A 27,006-nucleotide genomic window follows, 5' to 3' on the forward strand; every position below is an offset into this window, starting at 1 on the left:
GCGCGCGTGCGTGCGTGTGTTTTTTCCCCTGTAAATGAGTGCACAGTTACAGGATGTTCTCAAAAAAGCTAAATAAATTAAATTTGACTTTGACTCCCTGTTAAGTAATATGAAACACAGTATGCACACACACACACACACACACACACACACACACACACACACACACACACACACACACACACACACACACACACACACACACACACAGTCCTTGCAGTTAACCACATGATGGAGACCATGTGATGTTTGAGGTAGCTGTCCAGGACCTGCAGATTAAATCTGTGGAAATGCATCAGTAGTAGCCATCAGAGTAATTCATGGTATTAATAGGTGATATTATTACTGTCGATTTTTTTATTACTGTAGAAGCAAATACTGTAGGGGCGAATAAGGACATATTATACATTGTGGACTGCAGTGGTGCAGAAAAATCAGAAGTGGTTGGCTGCCTTAACAGAGAGAAAGACAGTGCTGTAGAGCCCTGACTGCACCTGTCGTTTCTTTTTGTTAATGATAATTGCATTTGTGGATCAAAGATGGTACAATGTGTGTGTATACATGGATATTAGATAGCCATTGCTCTAATAAAGGAGCTGTTTTTATTTTTCCCAGTGGCCAATCACGGTACTGCAACTTAAATGTCGTTCAGAACTTCCCCATTGATCAGCTATAAAACTGTTGACAAGACACATTAAAACGTCAATTAATACTTATTTTCCATACAATGAACTGCAGCAAAAGTTGTGTTTTTAGCAACTAATTTCTTCTCATATTTATCTCATCTCAAGTTTATGGTTATATATGTAAAAATAACCTATGCACTGTGTTTACATCCAGCGTATACATGCTGCACTTATGTTTTTACAATGCTGGATCCACACACGTCTTCCTTCTCCCTCCCTGCTATAAAGCGTGCATCCCTCCTGTCTGCCCTTCCTGTGACCTTTGACCTCTTTGTGCACACACAACGGTCAGCTCCCAGATAAACGAGGAGGAGGAGTGAGCGAGGTGCATCCGCCGTGTGTATGCGAATTAACGCACGGCAGAAACAGTCACATGGACACATACGCGCTGAAGGGGCCTTTTCCTTCCTCCGCCGGCTCTAAATTTAGTCACATCAGCACCTGGGGGTCTGAACGTGCTCAGTAAGCAGCTGATGAATGGTGGGCTGTGACCTCAGAGGAAGGGAGGTGTTGTGTGTATTTGTGTGTGTGTGTGTGTATGTGTGTTTAGGATGTTTGGGGTCTGGTTTATTAGAAGCTGAAAACTGGCGTTTCTTTTCATTTTTTTCATGAATCCTCCACTATGTATTGGGTCATTACTCTGTATAAATCAGCAGTGCTTCAGCAGGATGCGTGCAGCTCATTATGTAATATTTTTGATTAATTGAGCCTAGATATGGTCAACAGTACTGCTAGATGCCCCAATACAAGATCCATGTGCCCAATACAATGCCTTAACATATCATATAGTCTATCATCTTTGTCATTGGTTCACAATCTTCCCAACATTTTTGGTGTAGCTATTTGTGGTTCCTTATCACTGGTTGATAATGTCTACGAGTGGTGACCAGTTAGCTAAAGAGTCATTGTTCCTTCTCAAATGATGTATCTGAATTATTTGATTTTTGCAAAAACAAACATAACTTTATGTTGCAGATATTTCCTAACTGCAATTTCTTTTCACCTTTTTTTTATTATTATTTAATCCAAAAACATGGACTTATCTTTTCTATGCCTCAATATACTCTGCACTCCTTCAATAATATTCACAATGCAATCCCTTTCAAGAACATTCTGACTAATTTTACTCTGTTCCGGTGCAGTGACACAGCACTTTGCTTGTTACACCTACAGTTCTCCTTTTCCTATCTGACAAAAAGACATGCTATTCCTTTCTTTGATGGAAGATGGTAAAAAAAAAAACAGCCCATATTTCTACAGTGTTCAAGTCAATTTTATATCTTTTTTCATGTGTGTGTGTGTTTTGGGTTACACAGGTTTTAGATTTTTAAATATTTTATTCTGTAAATCTTTTAATCTGAAAAGCAGTTTGTGCTTAAGCTTAAAAAGTGCCTCATGAATAACATTATTATTATTATTATTATTATTTCTTTCAGCAAAAACTGTCTCCCCGCTCCTCTGCTCATTCATGCTAATATTCTGCCACCCTCATCTGTCCATCTGCCACAACAACTTCCTTCCTTCCGCTCCGTCTTGTAGAAAATGCAGATGGATGGGAATAATTATCCAGTTAAACCTCCAAATGCTTTCGCTGTTCTGTCCCGCTTGATGATGAAAATCTATTAGCCCCCCCACACAACAACAACAAAACAAAAAAGCGTGTCGTTCCGAGAACAAGCTTGGGCTGGATGTGAAAAGAGAGCATATGTTAACAAACAAAATAAAGTAATAGCAGCCAGGGTGAATCCCCCACCTACCCCCCCCCCCCCCCAGCACTTTCACATTGGAACGAGCCAACAAACTTTCTCTGTCCTCCCCCTCATCCGTCTCTCGCTCTCTCTCTCTGCTTTCCATCTCCTACTGTATACATTACTGAACCCACGCCTGTTCGTCTTCGCTGCACCAAGTCTTCACTTAGTACTGTTCACTGTGCATGTGTGTGTGTGTGCAAAGTGTGTGCAAAGTGTGTGCAAAGTGTGTGTGCAAATGGGGGGGGGGGGGGGGGGATTATGGGCGCCGTGGGTGGTGCAAGCTGCTGGTAGAAACTCTGTGAGGCCGATGCCCACTTGCTTTCATGGCACAAGCTCAAATGCACGCACATACACACACACACACACACACACACACACTTTACTATGTACACATATTACACGTGCGGACTCTCAGTAGAGTTGAGTGCAGCAGTTGTCTTCCCTTCCTTGAGCTTCTCTCTGGTCCAAACACACTCTACATTGTGAAAGTGCGTGAGAGGTATATATGATGTGTGGGTGTGTGACAGGATATGTGTCAACCTCTAGTACGTTGTAAGTCCCACACCACAGTGTTTGTGTGTATGTGTGTGTGTGGTTTTTTTCCCTTCTAAACTTCTTTCGACTACTTGTTACCACATTATCGTCGTGTTGCAAGTGACACTGTGAGATTCTGGCCAAACAGGATGTAACGATCACACAGTTTCCCACAGACTGGCAGCGTATTTGCGGTGGTGATGTGTGTGTAGATGGCTCAAGATTAAGTTTTTTCCCGATATCCATGTGGAAAATGTATGCAAATACACATCAAAGTATCACAATGATAGAGAAAATAATTAGATTAACTGACTGTGGAAATAATCAGTAGACAGTGTTTCCTTTAGGATTCTGTGAAACAATGGTGTGTGGACCTGTGGGCATGCTCCCCCAGAAGAAGATTTTGTACATTTAAAAGTTTAATGCATCAACCTGGTGCACCTTGGGCGCAATGAAAAAAAAAAAAATAAAAAAATAATAATATATATATATTATATATATGAAGTACTTTGTGCTTTTGTAAACAATGTTGTGCTGTTGTTCTTGCTGTTGTAGAATGTAACTAAGTTAATTTAGGCTACTCAAGTACTGAACAGTACACGTTTGAGGTACTTTGTAACTTTATACTTCAGGTTAAGCAAATCTCAGAGGGGAATATTGTACTTTAAACTTCACAACATTTATTTAGCAATATTAGTTTCTAGCCAGGCTACTTTGCAGATGAAGATTCTTAAATATCAATATAAAATATAAATAAACTAATAAACTATGATGTAATATTAAGTAGCGCTTAGCTTAATTATTACAGCTGTGAAGTGATGAACACATTAATGCATCAATAATCATAACCCAATGAGAACAGCCTGCCGTGAATATATTATTTGAATATTATTTATCAGCATACTTTTACTCTTGGTTCACTTTAAGTTTATGTTGATGCTTGTACATTTGTACTTTAGCTTAAATTATTTAATTCATTCAACAGTTGCAGTATTTGTACACTGTGCTCAAGTACATCATTTAATCATAAACACATGGTGACATAAATAGGAAGGGTGATGACATTGCAAAAAGTCATACTCACAAACAACGGTAAAGCAAATGGGGTCGATGTTTCACTGACTCAGCACAGCTGAGCCGTGAACACTGTGGCACTAAGTTCACGGCCCAGGAAACAGCTAAGTCCTGTGGGGGTACTGTAAGGGCCACAGCTGCAAGATACTTTCACTTTCTGATCCAAACAAACACACTGCTGCGGAAGAAATCACCCATTTAAAGGTGTAAATATATTTGAGGTTCGTTATAAATCTGTGGCGGGACAAAATAGACTTTGGCGGGTCGCCACACTCTGGTAAACACTGTTGCATGCTTGTTTCAGTGCTCAGAATGAATACGCTTGCAGTAATGCTGTATAGTAACGGCTAGTTCAATATTTTACCACTATGTAAGTTTTCTGTTAAACCTTTTTTTTCAAACTTGAACTCCTCAGAAAGTCTGAAAAGAAAATGACAGCCCGTCTTTCCATGCTATGCTAGCTTTCTGCTCCACCTGCTTCATCCACACAATGTTTTTCTTTCACTGGTCTGTCTAAAAAGTGGAAACGTGATATCTGCGTAGTCTAAGTTACAGTGAGTGTATATCTAAAACAAAGATAAAGCACCTGGGGTAAGACTCATGAGTGCTGTACTGGTTGAATGCCAAAAGAATAATAATTTATCATGGTTAAAATGACAAGGCGTCTAGTAAATGCTGTAAGGACATTTGTCAGCTCTGTGTCCCCATCAATGCACTCTGACATGAGCTACAAGAATGAAGTATTTTCTTAGCAATGTACCTTTATCTACAATTCTCTTTTTGTACAATTTGCTTGATTATTTTTTGATTTATAATCTCCTTCAGTCCGTCCTTACTCTCTGTTTTCCATCACCTGTGTGTCTGCAGATTGACCTGGAGCCAGAGGGAAAGGTGTATGTTGTTATCGACCTATCAGGATCTTCAAGTGAAGGTAAGAGAAACTCAGACTTTTATATAAACCTCAGGGTCAACTCAGGGTCATCCAAGGCCAGCTCACTGCTATTATCTGTTATACTGTCATCCTTTTGCTTTCTTGTTTCCCCTTTTTTTAATGACACAAAAGAGCTTTTGCATAATGGTCACAGAAGCTTCTCGTCTAAAGTGACTCTCTCTCAATGTTTTTACTTTCATTTTGTTTCTCTGGATTATCTGTTGATGAGGACGGAGGCAGTAGGATGAAGTTTTCTCTTGAGCCATTGTGGTTTTTACAGCTAATGCTAGCAAACAAGTTCCCCTTATTTTTACTCCAGAAAACTGATGTTTCTATATTCAGAATTATGAAATCTACAATTTCCATGAGAATATATGTGGAAGTTGTGAGGCTTTATGTGTTTGAGCAGTGTTTGTAACAGCTTTCATTAACTTTGCAATGAATTAGTATTGCATCTTATCATTGAGCTTTTAAGAGAAGCATATCGTATTTATACATATATAAAAAACACTGATTAGTTAATATTTCCATTCGTTTTTGGTAAGCAATAGAATACAAACAAACCATTCCTTTGTTTATGACAGTTTATGAAAAAAACATAAATTCCATAAACATATTGAAAACAGTGTCTTGTTGTTGGAGTATTACAGTTTTGCCCTTAGGGAGTAAATGTGTAACTACACTTAAAAAGGCATGTCGACCCACTATCAAATAAAGAGCCCTGTCATCTGTGTAAATGTGCACTTTACGTGTCAGAACAGGCTTAAAGAGAAGCCTCTATACTGTGAATCCTCCTTGTTGCAGTTTGACACATTTTATGAAATGTTACTAACCCTTCTGCACGTAGTCAGTGAGTAAAATGTTTTCAAAAACAATATGACTGATGGGAAAAACTGTGACAAAGAGAGCTGTCGTTGTGAAAGTTTTGAAAATCTTCTTGAGCGATACCATCCATCGACCAGTAAACCAGAAGATTGAACATTTCTGATTTGCAAACATCCGTCGAGCTGAAGGGAAAAGAAAATTCCCACGATAGTTATAAAGGATGGATGATGAGATGTTGTGCTGCTAACAACAAGTAAGCATTATCAACCCATGAGGAGGAAGTGTGAATCATTTCTAATGAATTTGTGGGTTTTTCTTCAGTCGCTCTGTTTCCTTGGAAGGGAATTATATATCACCCACATTCATATTGATCTATATGACGTTACGCTTGTGGCATTTGACGTCTTTTATATGTCATATTAATATGTTATTGTTGAGCTTTTAGTGGGAATTTAGTTGACGGAAAGATGTAGCAATACCAGTATTGATCTTATTGATAATATAAAAACAATGCCTTTCAGATAAACCAAGGACAATTTACATAAAGACAGTAAGCACGAATAGATCATGTAAGAGGAGAACATACCAATAAACAATGTGGATTACGCAATAAAATTACGTCTTTATGCATATATGGATTATTGAGTAATCTACATATGCTGAATACAATATTTACAATCACACATTTAAAATGCAGATCCTGCTAATGTGTGTATGTGTGTGTGTGTGTTTGTGTGTGTGTGTGTGTGTGTGTGTGTGTGTGTGTGTGTGTGTGTGTGTGCCTGTGCGTTAAAAAGTTTGTAAAAAAAAGCTCCTTTGTGTGTTTAGTAACATTTCCCTGCTGCCTCTTTCTCAGTGTTCACATCTGCCTCTCACTTCAAATAAATTAACCTCAAATTCATTTGAACAGAGTGTTGCTCCAGTGCTGTCTGTTTGAGATGACTTTAACATCCTAGTTTTATAGAAGAACATTTCTTTTCTATGAACTCTGAACACTGTGGTCATGTAAAATCTCTCAATCTGAAACATTGCGAGTTTCCTTTGAATCTGCGTGTATTACTCCCTTATGGTAATGAGAGACATGATGTCAGGCAGGAAGTGGTGCTCAGCTGAAGTTTAATGATGACACAGAGTTCAGCGTTTCAGTCTGCGCTCTAAGATCATCATCATCATCATCATCATCATCATCATTTATAACCTGAGACGTTGTGGTGAGAGAGTCTCGAACCGTAATCATCTCCTGGAAGTCGCTTCATGTTCACGGTAAATCCAAGACGTCACTTTTCAGAAGCATTATGGTCAGATCTAAGACAGATAGAAACATACACACACACACACTGAATAATGTCTCTCTGACATTTTACTAAATTTAAGCCCAAAAACATTTTCAGTGGGTTCCATACAAATGATTCTGTTCCACAAAAAAACCTCATGTAGGTGTTTTATGATCTTCCACCTCTATGGTTAGGGTCTGGCGCAGAGTGGGTAAAATGGCCTTTGTGGTGCCTTAAACCTGCAGTCTCTCTGATGGCCATCAGGGGGCGACTCCTCTGGTTGCAAAAAGAGGTCTGAATGTATAGAAGTCTATGAGAAAATGACTGTACTTCTCACTTGATTTATTATCTTGGTAAACATTGTAAACATGAGTTTATGGTCTCAATCACTAGTTGCAAGTCTTCTTCAATACACCATGATATTCATTTAGTAAATTATGAACCCATTTGGAGTAAAATAGACCATAAAGCAGGGCTGCTTTAGGGCGGGGCTGCCTTCAAAATCAGAATCAGAAGCTGTTTATTGCCAAGTACGTTACACATACAAGGAATTTGGCTTCAAGATCAATTGGTGGGTACAGTAAATAACAAACACAGTGCAATACTAAAGACATAATTTAAAAATGGAAATATGAAAATATACAATAAAATATGGTAAAAAGTAAACAAGTAAACAGTGACCGTGGCAGTGCCCTTTGTGATTGACAGGTCTGTAGGGTCTGGCGGTTGTGTGTCTTTCTGTCTTAGATCTTTAACTCTTTCCCAGTGTGTTTTCAGTTCATGAAGGTTAATCGTAACATTTGGTGGCCTAAATATGTTCGGTCGTACTTAGCTTCACCTTCTCGTGTCACATCTGGTTCCAGAAAACCAAGATGGTGACCTACAAAATGCCAAAATGAAGGCTTCAACACGGCAGTCCACAACACGGTGACTCTGTGTACTTCTTATGGTTAGAAAACAACAGGAAAACCACAGTCTCAATCACTCTGTATTACCCACTATGCATCTGGACATGTTCTGCAACCCAGTGAGGACAGACTTAAACATAATAAGCTGTGCCGTGTGCTACTGATCAAAAAGTTAAATTATGTTTATGTAAAACCTTTTTAAAATAGCCGATATAATAATATTCAAAATGGCAGGCCAGCAGCTTAGTTCATATTTTACAATATGTGTGGATAAGTAAGGGTTAAAGTAGCTGTTGCTCCAGAGGTGACCCAACTGACACTGCATTTTTATTGGTGTTCGTGCATCTGTGAGTGTATGTTAGTGTGTGAGTGTGTGAGTGTGTGAGTGTGTGAGTGTGTGTGTGTGTGTGTGTGTGTGAGTGTGTGAGTGTATGAGTGTGTGTGTGTGAGTGTATGAGTGTGTGCACCAGATTGCGTGTTAGAGAGACATGACAGAATGGAAGAAGAGAAAGACAGAGAGGGAGTTAACCGGAGGTCAGAGGAGGGGGGAGAGGGGGTTGATAAATTGATTAGTAAAGTGGAGTGTTCTCTAATGGACCAGTTACATCATCGAGAGAGAGAGAGAGAGAGAGAGAGAGAGAGAGAGAGAGATCAGTACACAGTGACAAAGGGGTGTCATTAGGACAGGGACTTCTCTCCTTTATAAATTTGTTCTTTAACCTTTATTAGATTTCTTTCTGTCTGCAGTTTCATACAATGTATTTATGTGCCTGTGTGTGTGTGTGTGTGTGTGTGTGTGTGTGTGTGTGTGTGTGTGTGTGTGCATGTGTGTGTTTGTGTGCATGTAAGAGTGGATGAAATTGCAGTCATTACTTAAATGTGTTTGCATTGCAGAGAACACATGGGTGAACTGTCAGACCTGAGAGGTGCAATCAACCACACACACACACACACACACACACACACACACACACACACACACACACACACACACACACACACACACACACACACAACACAGCAAAGCTCACCATAGCGGCCTGTTGCTAAAGGCAGGTGAAGGATTTATATGTTGTTCTGGTTCTGTTGTTATTAGCTGGGAGAGTATAATACTCTGAATATGACGAAGCTTTTTTAAGAAAGCTTCTTTGTTCAGAGTCATTTTGATTATTCATGGTTAATGTTTTGAATTTGATACCGGTTCCTGAATGGTCAGAACAGAAACAGCAGTGAGCTTCGGGGCAAATGGATTCTGCTGTTGCTTTGTGAGTGTTATTAATTCATTCTTTTATCAGTAGACATCTGCATTTCTCCTCCTGTGACGTAAACGGTTTCCTTGGATTTGTGGGCTGACTTTAGCAGGATGAACTGAGCGTCGGAAACTCAGGTTTGAGTTGACCTTATGTCAAGGTAACACTGGATATCAGATAAAAGAAAAAAAAGAAAAAGGTGCTCTATGCATTGTTCATTTTATAAAGCAACATCACCAGGATGTGTTGACTGAAAATGATGGAGAAGCTCCAATAAGAGTACCAATGAACACTGGTACCAATCAAATCTCAGTTATACAAATTGCTATAGGAAGACGTCTTGTTAGTGCTTCAAGGTGCTAATAAAGTTTAAGATGCTCATTTTCAATGATATCACTCATTGCAGTTTGTCACTATTACGACATTGAGCTGTTCACCTTAACTTTTGGGGTTGTGATAAGGACAGCATGTCTATCACAGTCCCCCCCCCCCCCCCCATCCCACAGTGGACGACGCCAAGTCTAACACTGTTGCTAGGCAGCAGTCTACAGTTGCTAGGCGATGGCAAAAGGGGGCTGGAAGAGTAAGAGTGAGGACAGGCGGAACATGACAGGAAGGAAGGAATGTACAGCGAGTCCTCGATGTTTAAGATAAGAGCGCTCGTAAATGTACAGTTTGTCCGGAGGGTGGAGCCAGAGGAGACACAGAGCGTTTTACAGATATTATCATATTATAGATATATATATTTTATGTGCACAAGTGGTCGTTTTAACCAGACAGAGATGCTAGAGGAGGAAAGGCCAGTGGATCGAAGGGATTGGTCATCCATGAAGCATAAATATCCACAGCAGATTTCACATCACGCAGCTGTTGAAATGCTTTTTCTCCGTATGGATCAATAGAACGATCCGACTATGTGACTGACATTCATAAACCTGCTGCATGTGGGTCAACAACATGAACAGCTCACATGTGTCAAAATGAAATGATCTGACGTGGTGACAGGCTGGATAATAAAAGAGAGATGATTGCGGTTTTACGATGTTCTCATACCACGGCTACGGAGGAAGGAGCGTTCTGGGAAGCTCAGTCGCTCTGTGGGTTGATGATGGCAAACATGGCCGCCAGAGTTAAGAGGCCTGATGCCCACGCAGGGTCAACAAATCAATTATGTCGCCAGATTAGATTAGTAAAGTGCTTCTATTTTGAGGGGAAGAGTTAGGTCAATTCTCTAATTGGAATTTAATTTAAACAAAACCACAATAACACAAAAATGTAGGTTATGTTTAAATAACAAAAGGAGAATTGTCACACCAAGATTCTCTCCCCGTGTTGAAGCTGTTTCACCGTGTTGAACAGCAGACAGTAGTTATTTCAGCGTGTCTAACCACCATATGTTACCATCAGCGCTCCTTGTTTTGTTTTTTTGGGATGTTTTGAAGTGGGGTTATATGAGGTATTTATCTATATTCAGTCTTTCTTTTAACTGTCCAACAGCAGTATACTGCTTTACTACCATGCCGGTACTCCTGTCTGTTTCTCCATTGTAGATAATACACTGATTATGGATAAGTACCTCATACAACGTCACTTCAAAACATATGAACTATCCCTGTAAGAAGACGTCTTCTTAGCAGTATCTAATCTGATGACTGAAGGGCCACGTAAGTAGTGTCTTATCACCATAAGGTGTATGACACTGAAGAAATCAATAACAGGCAGCAACCAGCAAAACGTTTCAGTTAGCTTTTGTGTTTATCTCTATTATGACTCACATTACATATTCATGCATCGCCTAATTAACATTTCTGCAAAGTAACACCTCGCCCCGTCTCTCTCACATGCTCCCCTGAGGAAGCTTGTGTGTGTGTGTGTGTGTGTGTGTGTGTGTGTGTGTGTGTGTGTGTGTGTGTGTGTGTGTGTGTGTGTGTGTGTGTGTGTGTGTGTGCGTGTAATTAGGCAGTAATTGAAATCTCTGCTGCTCCACCAGGGAAACATTCGGTAATCAAACACAGTGCAGCAGACAGAGCAGGAGAGACACAGGCAGGCACGCTGACTGACTGACTGACTGTATGAAAAAAGAAACAAACCCATGTGTTTGATTTAGCACTGACTGCACGTCATCGGTCACTTTCAGCTGCACGGTGTCATCGCCATCTAGTGGCTTTATGGTGTGAGTGCAGATTTTGTGACGTTTCATCGACTCACAAAGAAGGCAGTGTTGCTTGTTTAGCTCATTGATGATTGTCCAATTACAGCACTTATACTTAAAAAGTCAGTTTAAAGAGTATAGTGTTCGTTTTAGGTTTAAGATTAAATACATTTTAGTGTGGCTTGGCTTATTTTTTGGGACTATTTCAGAGGAGACAGAGAGTAGCAACATCATCAAACGCTATCTTAATATATGATATAATTGAGTAAATATAATATTATATTGTTATTTTGCTTGTGTGTGTGTGTGGCTCCAGCCGGCTCCATTGAGAATGAGGAGCGGGTGTTTCGTCAGCGGATGGGTCCCAGGAAGCGGCAGGGTGCCGTCCGCCGGAGGGTCCACCAGGTCAACGGACACAAGTTCATGGCCACCTACCTGAGACAGCCCACCTACTGCTCCCACTGCAGGGACTTCATCTGGTCAGGACCAACACTCTTATGATAACGAATATGTGTGAATATGTTAAAAAACACAGAACAGGTCACACCTTTTTTTTCCGGCAACGTCCAACTGAGACTAAAGGATAATAACTGTTGAACAAACCAACACACAGACACATAAAGTGTAAAGACATCCAGATGATGAGTGTATTTTCATGCATTTGAGAGTTAGTAATTCTAAAAAGCTATGTAAACCAATTATATGTGTTTCAATAACCAGGTTAACCTTGTAAACACACCTATAATCTGCAGGGTAATCCTCATTTACTTGCCATGAAGGTGCTTGAAAGATATTTTGATAACACTTCATGTCCATAATGAAGGATTCAAACAGGGAAAGTATTGTGGCAGGAATGCATACTAACTAAAAAGATATGATAATTGCACAAAAAAGCATTGCGTCCTTGAATCCCCCCAAAAATACATCAAAAGTCCAACAAAAACTATAATGATTTGAAATATATTTGTGTCTGTTTATAAAGTTTACATGCACAAACAGTAAGCAGAGACAGTCAGTCCAAAGGCTTCAACATACATAAAGATGGAAAAACACTCCTCAGGCTGCAGCATCATATATCTTTATCGCTCCTGAAAAGACTTGTATTAAGATGCGAGTAAACGCAGGTTTTATTGACTAGACACATTCTCTGATTTCCCCTGATTTCTCCCATGAGCCTGCTGTCTTGTTTACATGTAAACACAGTGGACGCTGTGAAGTTTAGAGTAATAAACAAAGCCAGCTGTGGTTGTTTTCAATCCGGACAAACTGCGTTAGTGTCACTCAGATGGAAACCATGTGGCCTCGGTGCTCTGGGTGCATCATTCAGCTCCACTCTGAAACAATGTTTGATGCGTAATCAGAATCACAAGGAGGCCGATCTGGTTAGAGTCCTCCAGTGTTCAGGGTGTCCACGGGTACAAAGTGTTGGTCAAATGGTAGTTATTGCAGTTTCCACAACAAAATGAGCAATTTCAGAATAAACATACTTACGGTTTTAAAATAAGACTTTGAGAAAAAAGGAATTTGGAATGTTTTTGCAGGTATTTTTCAATAATTGTACATTAGAAGTCAACTTCAAATCAAAAGCACAAAGGATTGAACCCTAAGGTTTTAAATTGGCCAAGAATCGCCAGTCATTGATAATGAATAAAACATACAAGGATACAAAACACAGCTCTAAAAGGCGTTTATGCACACATTTTGGCTAACAGTTTTGTCTGATTCATTGCTGAGTCAGGTTTATGTTCTCACACATTTCTGTCTCTCTGACCTGCAGGGGCGTCCTAGGAAAGCAGGGCTACCAGTGTCAAGGTAGGATGGAGTCTTTACATCCCTGTAGTCCACAACGGGTCTAACTCTTAACTTATGTTTGTCAAGATTATCAGCTGGAGGCTCTTAAAGGACTTCCTAATAAACCTGTTGCTTACCTCCATGTGTGTGTTCCTGCTGCAGTGTGTACCTGTGTGGTCCATAAGCGCTGCCATGAGCTCATCATTACCAAGTGTGCAGGGATGAAGAAGCAGGAGGACACAGTGGAGGAGGTACTCATCTACAACTACAGGCTGCTTTGAGACTTCACCTCAGACATTTGCTCCACTTCAATGCAACTGTATTTTTTCTGTCTCAATGAAATCAATCAGATAAATTATTCAAGCTTGAAAGATCAAATTATATGAAGAATTGTCACTTTTACGACATGAGACAAACAGTCAACAACTGTGTGTTCAGCACCTCTGTTACATGTCATTACTTTTCTTTCTTGACCCTCTTTTCCTGTCATTTGTAATCCATCAGTAAAGACATTTGGACAGTAGCAGAAGAACAGAACAGAACTTTCACATTCACATTCCCACATTTGTCTCACTGTGCTTTTGTTCCTCTCACAGCCGGTCGGTTCTCAGAGGTTCAGTGTCAACGTGCCGCACATGTTCAGCATCCACAACTTTAAAGTTCTCACCTTCTGCGACCACTGCGGGTCACTGCTCTGGGGTCTGCTGCGACAGGGGCTCCAGTGTAAAGGTGTGTCAGATCTGTCCATATAATGATGATCATAATTTAAAATACTAGGCTATTTATCAAACCTATCATGCAGTTCACTTGACCTGGAAGAAAAATCATCCATACGCACTCCTTCTAGTGGTTTGTTCTAAATTTGGACATACTAACTGTCTTTATGTGTGTGCGTGTGTGTGTGTGTGTGTGTGTGTGTGTGTGTGTGTGTGTGTCAGTGTGTAAAGTGAATGTGCACAGACGCTGTGAGAGTAACGTAGCTCCTAACTGCGGCGTGGACGCCAGAGGAATCGCTAAAGTCCTCTCTGACCTCGGGGTCACACCGGACAAGATCTCCAACAGCGCCCAGAGACGGAAAAAGGTGAGTCATCTCATCCCAGAGTTTCAGAATAAAAAGTCCACCGACTGTTGAAAAGTCCACCAAAGAAAGATATAATAAAGAGGAATAAGATCATTTGACACATTGTCTTTAAACAGCTCTCTCAGGCTCAGGACCCCCAGCAGACGTTACCAGGGACGCCTCAGACAGAAGACGACCGCTCAAGGTCCGCCCCCACCTCACCATGTGACCCAGGTACTAGAAGTCTTCACCGTCACAAATCAACTCTTTACAAAAGCAAATGAACGAACGCACCAGAACTCGTTATATTTTTGTTTTCCGTCCAGACGTGAAGGAGCTGGACAACATCCGGAAGGCCCTGTCCTTCGACCACCGCGGAGAGGAGCACAAAAAACAGCCCTTATCCTCCCCCTCGTCTGTTGCCACGGTGACGGGGGACGTTCGCGGAGGCGGAGGAGGCGGTGGCGTCGGAGTGGAGGGTGAAGGAAACCGGGAGAACGGAGAGGTCAAAGGTCACATCGCTCCTGAAATCAAGAGGATGAATTTGTCCGACTTTGTGTTCATCAAAGTTCTGGGAAAAGGAAGCTTCGGAAAGGTGAGCGTCAGTTTGTGTTTGTTGTTTTTGTCTGCTTTCCCTCTCTCTCTCTCTCATTCCTTATCTCCTTCACTCTGCTACCTGTTGCTTTACGTGAGTAAAAGAGATTAGAAACAGGAGCAAATCAGTCGAATGAGAGACCAAGAGGTAGAAAAGGAAGACAAGGAGGAAGAGAGAGAAGAGACGGGAGAGCTTTGTGGAAGATATTCCCTCAAATGTCATGTTTGTGGTTTTGACTGGCGTCCTTGACTGTGTCATGTGACCAGGTGATGCTGGCGGAGCTGAAAGGCAGCGACGAGGTTTACGCCGTCAAAGTGCTGAAGAAAGACGTGATCCTGCAGGACGACGACGTGGACTGCACTCTGACCGAGAAACGCATCCTCGCTCTGGCCAGAAAGCACCCGTACCTGACTCAGCTCTTCTGCTGCTTCCAGACTAAAGTAGGAACACGCATACACACACACACACACACACACACACACACACACACACACACACACACACACACACACACACACACACACACACACACACACACACACACACACACACACACACACACACACACACACACACACACACACACACACACACAAACTCACTTGCTGATATACTTTGCACCTCCAGGGGGCATCATTGGACCACATTTATATCTGTAGACTCCAGTTGTTGTGACTTTCATTTTTATTTAAAACTGTGTGTTGTAATATATATATACATTTATTTATTTATTTTTTAAACACAAACTCCTAATTCTTACTTTTTTTATTTATTTATTTTGTGTGAAAAACCTGACGCTTAAATCTCCTCAGGCCTCTAAAAATCCTTTGAATGAAACAATATCAGAGATGAAATATACTCACACCTGATGTTTAACCTAAGCTGTAGACCTGTAGACAGATCCAAGGGATCCAAAGCCAAATGTAAGATGTCAGGTAACTATCACAGTAACTATAAGAGAACCACAATAATAGAACTGATCTGTATTCCCCACTCAGAGAATATCACAACATCTCATTATGTTCAAGAACAAACTGTCCTCCCTTCAGCATCCCTGTTCTATACCTGTTGATTGCATGCTGGGAATTCAACTCATTGTTTTGAGATTGGGGACAGTTTCCAGAGAGCGTTTAATCAACCCTAACACTGGAGTCATTAGTAAAGCGTCTGCCATCAGCTCAGAGAGGGAGCTTTATTTCCCTCCACTTCAGTCTCTCTCTCTCTCTCTCTCTCTCTCTCTCTCTCTCTCTCTCTCTCTCTCTCTCTCTCATCGTCTCCACTTTTCGGCTAATTTGTCCGTCCGTGCGGTAAGTGGACGATGACGGACGGACACACAAAGGGCACCCGTGGGTGGTACGCCGCTCAGACAACCGCTCCTCCAGGACGCTGTATGTTTTGTCTATCGCATGTTGCATAAGTGTTCCTGTCGAGAAACATATAGATGTTCTGTACATCTACTGTACAGAACACCTTTGCGTGTGTGTGTGTGCGGTTTGACGACTTGCTGAAGGAACAGGTCACATGATGTGCCGAGTTCTTTTCGCTGCAGCTTGAGCCTGACGCTGCTGGGAAAGCTGCACAGGTGTTAACCGTTATCAGACAGACCTCAACACAACACGGGCTGCACAGGCCCCGACATCTAAGAAACAGGAGAGGAAACACCTTTGAGGTTTACAGAGTGTTCGCTTTTGTCAAGAAGAAAGGGTGCAACGGGTTCAGATGAAGAGTTTAGAGAAGTTTCTACAGGCCTTGATATTCAGTCCGAGCTGTTTGTGAAAAATGTATGAGGCAAAAGCTCTTCTGTTGCACTGCTAAATTTACGATCACAGTTACAGAGTTCATCTGAATGCAACGAAGAAGTCATCCATCTATTTCATAAACTTAGGAAAACATAGAACATGATGAAAGATATATAACAAATACAAACATTCATACACACTAAACTCAGAATATTGTAAAGCCCAACTCATTAAACTAAAAATGATTCTGTATAAAAAGAAACAGTTGAACATATTATAAACCAAATATTTTCATTTAATCATGCCCTACTTTGGATGAACTGTCCTGCATTTGTTCAGCAATAGCTTTTTTAAAGTATTTGTTCTTGGTAATTGCAACTCAGTCCATATTAACCTGGACCTAAATCTAAATCATAATTAGTTATAAATATATGTCAAAAAGGAAATCCGTCTGAAAATCTTGTTATTTGTGGTTCTTTAAATTAAGGATTGTTGGAGAAACCTCAACCCCAACCATCAAACTATAAAAAATGACATTACATTACAGTCATTTAGCAGACGCTTTTATCCAAAGCGACTTACAGTCAGTAGTATATTACATATCATTCACCCATTCACACACTGATGACAGGCTACCATGCAAGGTGCCACCATCAGACTCTAACTAACATTCATGCAACATCCAGTCCACACCGATGGCAAGCCTTCAGGAGCAACTTGGGGTTAAGTGTCTTGCCCAAGGACACATCGACTGCCGAAGCCGGGTATCGAACCACCGACCCTCTGATTGGAGAACTACCTTGCTCTCCACTACGCCACAGCCGCCCAAAAAATGTCAAAAATGACTCAACTCATGTTCAGTTTGTTTAAAATGCAAAAAAAATTGCTCAACGTCCTTATTTTACCTGCTTCCACTGCAAAACAAAACTGGTTGTGACAGTTTTGTTTCTTGATTCTAGTGATGCGATCGGACCATTGCCCACCTTGTTTGAAGGCAGTGTTAACATTTTGAAGAGACCTGAGAAATGATTTTCCCGGTATGTACAGTTATTGTAAGAAAGTGTCCAAAGACAGTTGGATCAGTAGGAGTGGAACATGTCAGGGAGAAGGAGTTTATTGAGCTGCATTTCTTGTTTATTTTCTCAGACTGTTCTGGAAAAGCCGGAGACTACCGATGGCGTCTCCAGTTCAATTTATTTATTCCTGTTATTTTCCTCCGAAGCAAACACAAACATATGCAGGGTGGACGGACGAGAGAGAGAGAGAGAGAGAGAGAGACAGACAGACCGTTACAGGCGGTGAGACAGTGTTCTCAGTCGACATTTTGGTTGTTTTTCACTTCATTATTTTTTCTTTTTTTAAGTCTTTTTTTTTGTCAGGCTGTCTGACGCATTAATGGACACACACACACACACACACACACACACACACACACACACACACACACACACACACACACACACACACACACACACACACACACACTCTGGCAGTCAGCGGTGATTGTGTTCTTGGACAAAACAAAGGGATTGTGGCTCTTATGTAACTGCTTTGATGGTTATCGTGCGATGTGTATTCCATATGCTGTGTGACCCCACCCTCATCACCCTCACCTCCACCACCTCCCCACCCGGCTCTTCTTGGAACACCCACTCGTTGTGATTACTATAAACAAACCCTCATATATGTTCTGTGTACGGAATATAATCTCACACACACACACACACACACACACACACACACACACACACACACACACACACATAGCCTCACAGTGGTGTCACACCTCTTACATAACAGCGGTTCCACTCGGCCCGTCGCCACGCTGATCCACATCGACTCAGTGTGCTGATGAATTAGCTCGTTTGGCCGTGACAGTGCAGTGTGAGACTGGGTTCGGCTGCGGTAGGTAGGACCGACGGGTCGATGGTGGTGTTGGGTTTGAACTTCTGCAACAGGGTTTCTGTTTCCTGTCATACAGGCCTCCGATGCAGCCTGGAGCGGCTATCAGTCTCACCGATTCCATATCAAGGCACGATATAATTTATCAGCAACATCAACAACAACAACGCGTGTCACCCGCTTCCTGATACGCACATCCTGCCCGATCGGTGCTGCACGTGGGCAACTCTCAACGGAGATGAGGAATAAGCGAGGTGGCTTCTTCGTTAGCTACTTCTAGAATCTGCTCCCGAAAAATCAAGTTTAAAAAGTTTAAAATGCCTCTTTTAGAAGAAGAAATGGCCTCACGGAGCAGCTAGTGCTTCTATACAGCTAAACATCGCCCACATTAACCAGGGGTTGTAAACACAACATTGCTCTTCCATCCTTGCAATGGACCCGGTATAAGAAATGTACACTGTCGCCGAGACGTCACCTATTGGTTTTGTTGACTGATGTTTTGAAGGCTATAGTTTGGCATTTTGGTCGTTGCCATTTTGGTTTTTTTGCAACCAGAAGTGACAATAGAGTGTGGAGCTCAGTAAAACAAAAAGCTGAATAAGGCGTTTTTAGGCGACCAAAAATATTTGACAATTATCTTTTTATGAACTGAAAACACACTGTGAAAGGGTTAAAGTCGTAAAACGAACGAAATTAAAAGATTATTTTGTCAATTAATCGTTTTGTATATAAAACATAAAAAAAACAGTCTCGACCAGAGACTGTGCACAGCTCTGAGCTTCATTTTAGACGTGTTTCTCTCTCTACCTTCTTTAGTATTTCTTTCCTTCATTCATTCGCTCCCCCCTTCATTTTCAAAAATTAATAATTTTCTACCTGCAACACATCACTCTGTGTTCAGACTTGTTGGCTCCTTAGTCCGAGAGTCCTTTGGTACACATACACACCTATGATGTCACACACTAGATAATGTGAGTGTGTGTGATTATGTTCACTTTTACAATACACATTCCTGTAAAACATATAAGAATACATTCATTGTTTATTTAGCATCTAATTCTTATTAAATATGTTTTAACGTATTATCCGTCTTATTTATTATAATATAGTTATATTTTTTTATACTTTTTTTCTCTCTTCTATCATTAACAATCTCTCTTTGCTTAAGAAAAAAGTACTTTGACCTATGTCCTACCTACACCCTCCCTCCTGTTCTTCGTAATCGCCTGTAGGATCTCAGTCGTTCCCCTATCAGCCTAATTACCGCCAAGAAATGTAAACAGCATTATACAACAGTAGCGCCGGGCCTCCTCCTGCTCCACACAGAGGCAGTGTGAGGAAGCAAAGGCAGGGAAGAGGTGAATGCGGAAATGGAGAGGGAGAAGAGATGCGGGAGGATTAAGAAAAAAAAGATTTTTAGACTGCAGATTGTCATTATTTTTGATGAGAGGAAGTGCAGAGGGTTTGGTAAGAAATGAGTGAAGCAAAGAACAGGACAGACTACAGAGGAAGAGAGAGTGTTTCTTTATGAGCTGTAATTGGTGAACATCAGAGGCAGCAGAGACGAGCAGAAACAAGCCAGGTGCATTAATGAACCTTTGTTCTCTTTAGCTTATAGGCCAGAGAGAGACTGATGGAGCGACACAGGAAGATTGATGGACAGATAGAGAGAGAGGCAGACATGGACAGTGATGCTGGGAGTCAGTGGGGTAACACAGACACGAGGAAGATGAGTGAAAGCAGAGGTGGAGGGCCGACCTGCTACTTTAAGGGCCTTTAAGGGATGAAGTCAATTCTCATTTCAGACCACTACGGCCAATTGAACTTGTTTTAACATCTCTGACTTAAACAAGCACATGATGGGCCATAGCTGCAGTGAGGCATGCACCAAAAGGGTGATCTGATGAAGCAATCATACATTGAAAGAATGCTCAATTATTTCCATTTAAAAGATATCGACATTTGATCTAAGATTGCACTTCTTTATTGTCTGTTAACTGTCCTTGCTGCAAATGCTAACAGGGATGGGTGCAGGGTTTAACATTCATAGTGGTGGTGTTTGTCCACCTCAATAATTCCTGACATCACTACCCTGTTAGTGGCTTAAAGCCCCAAGAACATGTATTTCTACTGAAGATCAAAATCTTTAAAAACTGGTTACTCATATATAAAGGTTAATTTAAAAAAGGCTAACTTAACTCTTAAGTTTTAAGCAAACGTTACTCAAACGGGAATGAATAGGGACATTTCTGGGGACTATTTTCTGCAGTGGATTAATTCATATTTGGTGTTTTTGTGGCAGCAGGACGGTGTGTGTGGGTTTGAGTCAGAATAAACTACAGTGTGTGTGTTCATGGTAATAAAGGAACATGTCACCCAGTGAAACTGTGTGGATTATTGATGGCTTTTTAATAGTTTCTGGACAACAATGGAGCTCTAGGGCACAGAGGAAGAAGATAAATACACAGACAATGTATGTTAGTTCATCAGTCCATTGTTGGTTGGAGTCTTATCCTTTAACATTTCTCTTTTAAAATCACATATGTTTTTTCTGTTGAGCAGTTACAAAAAATGCAGAAAGAAAAAAACAGTTTCAATGTTGTGTGACATTTACTCAACAGAAGATGCATTACAAATATGAATAATAAGATTTATAGATTTCATTTCAGATTCTATAAACCAGTTATGGGGAGTTCTGTCTGTATGTGCTGCCAAGTGTTTCTTGCCAAAGACCATTTACTGTAGTCCGCTGTGATTTTGAAATATACAAGCTCTACTCAGATTTGGAAATAATCCACACAACACACGTCACGTTGGTTTCAGAGGAATCCAACTTTTCTTAAAAGGCTGAAAGAATGAAAACACTTAAATGAAGCCAAAGCATGAAAATGCTTTTTCAGTGCTTGTGAAGATACATTTGGGCATTTGCAGTGTGTACAGAACTACAAACTGTGAAATAAGACCCAGTCAGTTTTTTGTGGGTTTTCTGAGATCACAACACAGGTGATTCAACAAGCCCTGAAGTTTGGGCTCCCCTTCTTAAGACACATGCAGGCTCATTAGAATATATAAGCCAATCAAAGCAAACTGGGCTTTTAAGGGAGGAGGGCCTTAAAGAGACAGGCGCTATAACAAAGCGTTTCAGACAGAGGAGGAAAAACGGTGTATTCTGAATTAGAAATATTGTGTTTTTTGAACATTAAAGCACTTAAACATGTTCCAATAGAAACCAAAAAAAGAGCTTCCCTCAAATCCTAATAATCATCTTTTTACCGTCTCTGGCCTCAGTGACACAATCTGTGCGTGTCAGCAAATTTACTTGAGACCCGGTGTTCAGGTCAACTGTGTTCTACTTGTTAATGCTCTGGTAACCAAAGCCGTTTATTCTGCTTGAGAGTCTTACTTCAGGGTGTTAGATGGCTACACAGACAGATTACCAGGCTGCGGTAATTCAGACACAGAATCGCATTAAGTGATTTAGAAGTTCAACGTTCAACCAAAGTGTTTGACGCAAATCACAACCAGCATATAAGCCTTGTTTTTAACCCTCCATAGCTGTATTGTTACATCCAGGCTACTGTACCTGTCACTTCTCTGGTGACAGCACGTCTTCCTGTTGCTATCACAACAAAGAAAACAGTCTTATTGGTGATATCCAAAACCTGTTTCAATTTTATAGTAATGATATTAAAAAATACTTTTCTTGTTGAGACAAAGCTCTTCAGGTGAGAAATCAGGGGAAGTAAAACCTTAAACCCCTTAAGCATGAAGTGTTTTGTACTTTTGGTCTTAACTGCAGGAGTAATGACCAGCACATGTCTCTTCGGATGCCAGCACGGTGTTTATCTCCTTACCGGCACCATTATTTGTGTGAGTGTGGGCATTTTTTTAAAGTGAGGACATCTTGCAAGGTACCCCACTCCTTCAAAGGGCTGCTTGGAGGTTCAGTAAGAACTAGCTGAAGTTAAAAAAAGTTTGCGCTTATTGTACGAACAGCTATAAAATTGTCAATTCTGGCCAGAATTGTAGTGCAAAACATTAAAAAAATGCATTATCAACAAAATGTGAAGAGGTAACAATGGTGAACATATAGCTGTGTGTTGAAGAAGCGACCAATGCTGTTGTTTTTCTGGACATTCTCAAATAAAAACTAAATTCTTAACGCAAACCTTTGTTTAGATTAAAAAAAATGTGTTCTTGAAAAGTAAAACAATAAGCCCTTTGTAATATAAACTTTCTTAAAACTATAATGTAAGATTAAAGACCAAACAAAAACTTATAAAAGGCTCCACCCATCCATCCTGCTGTGCTGCTGACGCACGTTCTCAGTCTCTGTCTGCACTGCAGACTGTACACAGTGTATACACTCAAACCGTGGTGGAAAGCATTTTTTTGGTAAAGAAACACAAAAATACTTCCTTTCTGCTCCTTAAAATGACACACAGACACACAGACACACACACACACACACACACACACACACACACACACACACACACACACACACACAGACACACTCTGCACACTACAGTTGATCGTGGCTTTATAAGGACCCGACTTTCCCTGGAAGTCTGTTTCTCATGAAACTAATCAAGACAAACTACTCTGTCTTACTTTCTTTTTACTAATTTGCTTTGGCCGACGAAATTCAAGTGTTGTTTTTATTTTATGGGAAAATGAGGAGTAAGAAGATATTCTGTGTGAGGACCAAGCAGCCCACAGCAGGCATTTCACTCCCGTCAGCCATCGGGAAAAACCGCAGTGAGTGCAAATTTAGCACGCAAGAACAATCAACACACACACACACACACACACACACACACACACACACACACACACACACACACACACACACACACTGTAGTCACGCACAGTGTAGGCACATGCAGGCCGCCAAGCCAAATATGTGTCAGTCATCAGCAGTGGAGGGCTTTTACTTTCCAAGACTACAGCTACTAGTGGATGAATGTATGTCTGCCGTTCAGAGACAGACATACACACACACACACAATACACACACACATACACACTTACCTAAACCTTGTGACTTTTCCCCCTGCATTGCATTACTGTTATGCATGATTATATTTCCCTTTATCAATGCTGGCTTTTCTAAAGTATGTCACTATGATTTAGACACTTTACATGTGCATCAAAAAGGGTCTTTTTTAATCAGGTCCCTGTTGCTTTATTTTGAAAACCGGTTCTAGTTCAGAACTATTTCTTGACGCTTCTGCTCACGTTCTGCTGACATTCTGAGATTCACGGTGAGCGAGTGTCTGCTCAGTATCTGGAAACACAGCTTGATTTGACTGCTCTGTTTTTTTAAGGAGAAGCATTCTTGATCTGGTTCCAGGGCCACACACACAATACGCTCTGTCCCCCAATTACAATCATTTCCTGACACAATCATCAGTGAAAAAAAAAGAGAAAAGGGCCTTCCCTCCTCTTAAAGGCAAAGTCCACTAAATACATGTATGACTGAAAAGGAATTATTCACCTATCTGGACAGTTTTTAAAAAAGCATTTATAAATAAATCTGCGTGGTGAAATCTTAAGATCAAGAATGATGAAAACAGCGATTAGATCGAGTGGAAGATCTGAATCAAACCACAGGGTGAAGACAAACTCAGGCTCCAGGTTCTGCTGAATGAAATCACTGAGTACATCTTTACTGGGACGGCTCTGTGTGGTAATGACTAGCAGCCAAACGGTAATGGCTCGTAATGTTCCGGGAAAAGTAGGGCAGCAATTCACTTTTTTGTTTTGTTTTTTGTTCACGGACAAAAGTTCAAACCCCATTTGTCGTTTTTTGGGTTGTTTTTTTTCATGAACGTACTTTTACATTGTTGGAAAAGGAGATGTAGTCTGTAAAAAATACAAATATATATGTTCTTACAGGTTTCGTTGCATTATTAAAGTTATTAAACTAGTTTTGTAAAAGTCTCAAAGTAATACGGAGGCCTGTGTGGGTCATATAAGTCTATATGACTTACACAAGCTAACAAGACCATCAGCGACGATATTAGCTTCTTTTATTGTTGTTAGGTTTGAATCCTGGTGACATCACACAAAGTCATTTACAGGATTTATTTTTGGTACCTGCTGGAGTAAGAAGGAGGATGTAAGACCACGCTGTAGTTAAATTAGAGGTTTTCTAAAGGGAGTCTGGCATCTGCAGATCTTTACAACCCAATGCCATGGTGCTCATGAAGCAATACCACTTTTGTCCAGAGGAGCCGCCAAAATCCATACAGATGAAAGTTCCTTGTAGCAGCTTTAACAGAGATCTCATTTTCAGAGAGACATGAATGTAGAATATGATAAAACAAGACTGTGTAAAGTACATTATTACTTTATTTAGACCTTACTCATTTTCTTGTTACATTTTCATACATTTTCCTCCCTTCTTCCTCTATTGATTTAAGTTTTCCTGTCTTTCTTACTTTCCTTATTACTTTTTCCGCTCTGATTGTTCATCCTTCCTCCTTCTTTTTTATCTTTATCTCTTTCTTTATTCCCAACTTCCTTTTTCTTACCTCATCCCTTATCTGTGTTGTGGTTTGTATTGTTTTATTCTCTCTCTCTCTCTCTGTGTGTGTGTGTGTGTGTGTGTGTGTGTGTGTGTGTGTGTGTGTGTGTGTGTGTGTGTGTGTGTGTGTGTGTGTGTGTGCGTGTGTGTGTGTGTTACACAGTGAAGAAAGAGAACATATGACTTATAACTTTGAGGTTGCATAAGACGCAAGTTGAGACTTGTTCTACATACATTACAGCAGGGTGTCACAGAGAGGGCACACGTTTAATAATACATACATACAATAGTTAGATAACCATCAAGACGCTATTGCCACAGTCGGGACTGTGTGTGTGTGTGTGTGTGTGTGTGTGTGTGTGTGTGTGTGTGTGTGTGTGTGTGTGTGTGTGTGTTTGAGTAGTTGGAAGCCAGTATCTGTACATTTGTAATTACACTCAGGAAATGTTTATTCATGTTTGATTGGGTGGGACCAGCCAGGACTCTGGGTACATTTAAACAAACTATTTGGACATCCTGTTTAAAGTCGCTTTAAAGAGAGAGAGAGAGAGAGAGAGAGAGAGAGAGAGAAATCTGGCTGAGGTGGATCGGCGGCCACTTATATAAGACCCCGATCCTGAGGCCCCTTTAAACTGATTCTGGAGAGGAAACAAGGAGCCCAAAGTCAGCTTTAAAAACATGTGAATGCAGACGGATCGGCCACTAACGCCTCCGGCTGCAGTGAGTGAACAGCAGAAACAACTTGGTTGAATTGAGGTCAAACTAATCAACTGGAGGCAATGCCATTGTAAATGCTAGTAAGAGCAACCTCTGGCATAATGAGGTTCATGCAGTGAGGTATAGAGATGAAAACTTGGGAAAAAGAAGAAACTGAATTTTCAGATATGTAATATACTTTTTTATCCAACAACTGTCCAATCTGCTTTTTTGATCCATAAATGGCTTCTAAGTTGACTCTCTAGAAAATATATAGGATCCAAATCATCTAAAATAAAATGTATCGTGATAGAACATGGTTTCCTATTGTTCTACAGCCTTTTTTCTTTGTTTTTAATTCATATCAAATTTTAACTTTGTCTTTAATAATGATGACATTTTAGATCTTAGTTTAACTGCTTACAAATGACGGTGTCAAACAGACAAGAGTGACTAAAGCCCACCTTTGCCGCCGTTTACCATTAGTCACCTCTATCCAGGTTAGGGGGAAAGGAGGAACAAAGTTCAGGAATATTTCCCGGTTAATGACATTGTGAGGAAACAGGATTGTTGTAACCTTAACCATAAAGATGACTCTTTTTTTGTTTGGTTAACTGGAATTCCGTCTGTTCAGGAAAACCACCTGCTCCCCTGCTGCTCTGTTTCAAAGAAACAGTATAAGTTCATACTTTTCTCTGACCTGTAGTGCTATTTAACAATGGGTGCGAGTTGCCTAGCTTTAGATATGTCTGCCTCCAATATAATAGGACCATCTGGCATATAGCTTGGATAATGTCACAAAAAGTCTATATTAAGATTTTTTTTAATTTCCCAAGCTATTGTGCCTGAGATCAGTTAACTAACATGGGCTGCACCACGACAGAGGTTCAATGTAGAGAATGGATGCATGGGAGGAAGGGGACGAACATACAATGGCTCGAAGGGACTGCTCCCAGTTTCTTATATACCAAGCTGTTTATATCACACATACACACACACACACACACACACACACACACACACACACACACACACACACACGCACTCTCTCTCTCTCTCTCTCTCTCTCTCTCATTCTCTCCCTTATTTCCTATATGAAGAATGCAAGCTGGAATTCAGGAAGGGGTCCATTTTCCCCCAAGGGCCATTTTCAATACCAAGAGAATAGAACACAAAGTGTGTGTGTGTGTGTGTGTGTGTGTGTGTGTGTGTGTGTGTGTGTGTGTGTGTGTGTGTGTGTGTGTGTGTGTGTGTGTGTGTGTGTGTGTGTCAGGAAGTGAAGACAATCTACATTGGCCAAATATTC

The 27,006-nt window shown here is 40.7% G+C and overlaps 1 protein-coding gene across 1 annotated transcript in view; it reads left to right on the forward strand.

The window, feature by feature from the left end:
* Positions 1-27,006, forward strand: part of LOC129092029 (protein kinase C epsilon type-like) — a 65,239-nt gene that overhangs the window by 21,510 nt on the left and 16,723 nt on the right. Inside the window, exons 2-11 of the mRNA XM_054599778.1 lie at positions 4,913-4,976; positions 9,020-9,025; positions 11,702-11,864; positions 13,163-13,197; positions 13,339-13,427; positions 13,773-13,905; positions 14,115-14,257; positions 14,374-14,470; positions 14,563-14,831; positions 15,098-15,271. Coding sequence (XP_054455753.1) covers positions 4,913-4,976; positions 9,020-9,025; positions 11,702-11,864; positions 13,163-13,197; positions 13,339-13,427; positions 13,773-13,905; positions 14,115-14,257; positions 14,374-14,470; positions 14,563-14,831; positions 15,098-15,271 — 1,173 coding nt within the window. The remainder of the gene's footprint in view (positions 1-4,912; positions 4,977-9,019; positions 9,026-11,701; positions 11,865-13,162; positions 13,198-13,338; positions 13,428-13,772; positions 13,906-14,114; positions 14,258-14,373; positions 14,471-14,562; positions 14,832-15,097; positions 15,272-27,006) is intronic.

This window comes from Anoplopoma fimbria, chromosome 6 (genome assembly GCF_027596085.1).
Source record: "Anoplopoma fimbria isolate UVic2021 breed Golden Eagle Sablefish chromosome 6, Afim_UVic_2022, whole genome shotgun sequence".
In the NCBI taxonomy this organism is placed as follows: Eukaryota; Metazoa; Chordata; class Actinopteri; order Perciformes; family Anoplopomatidae; genus Anoplopoma; species Anoplopoma fimbria.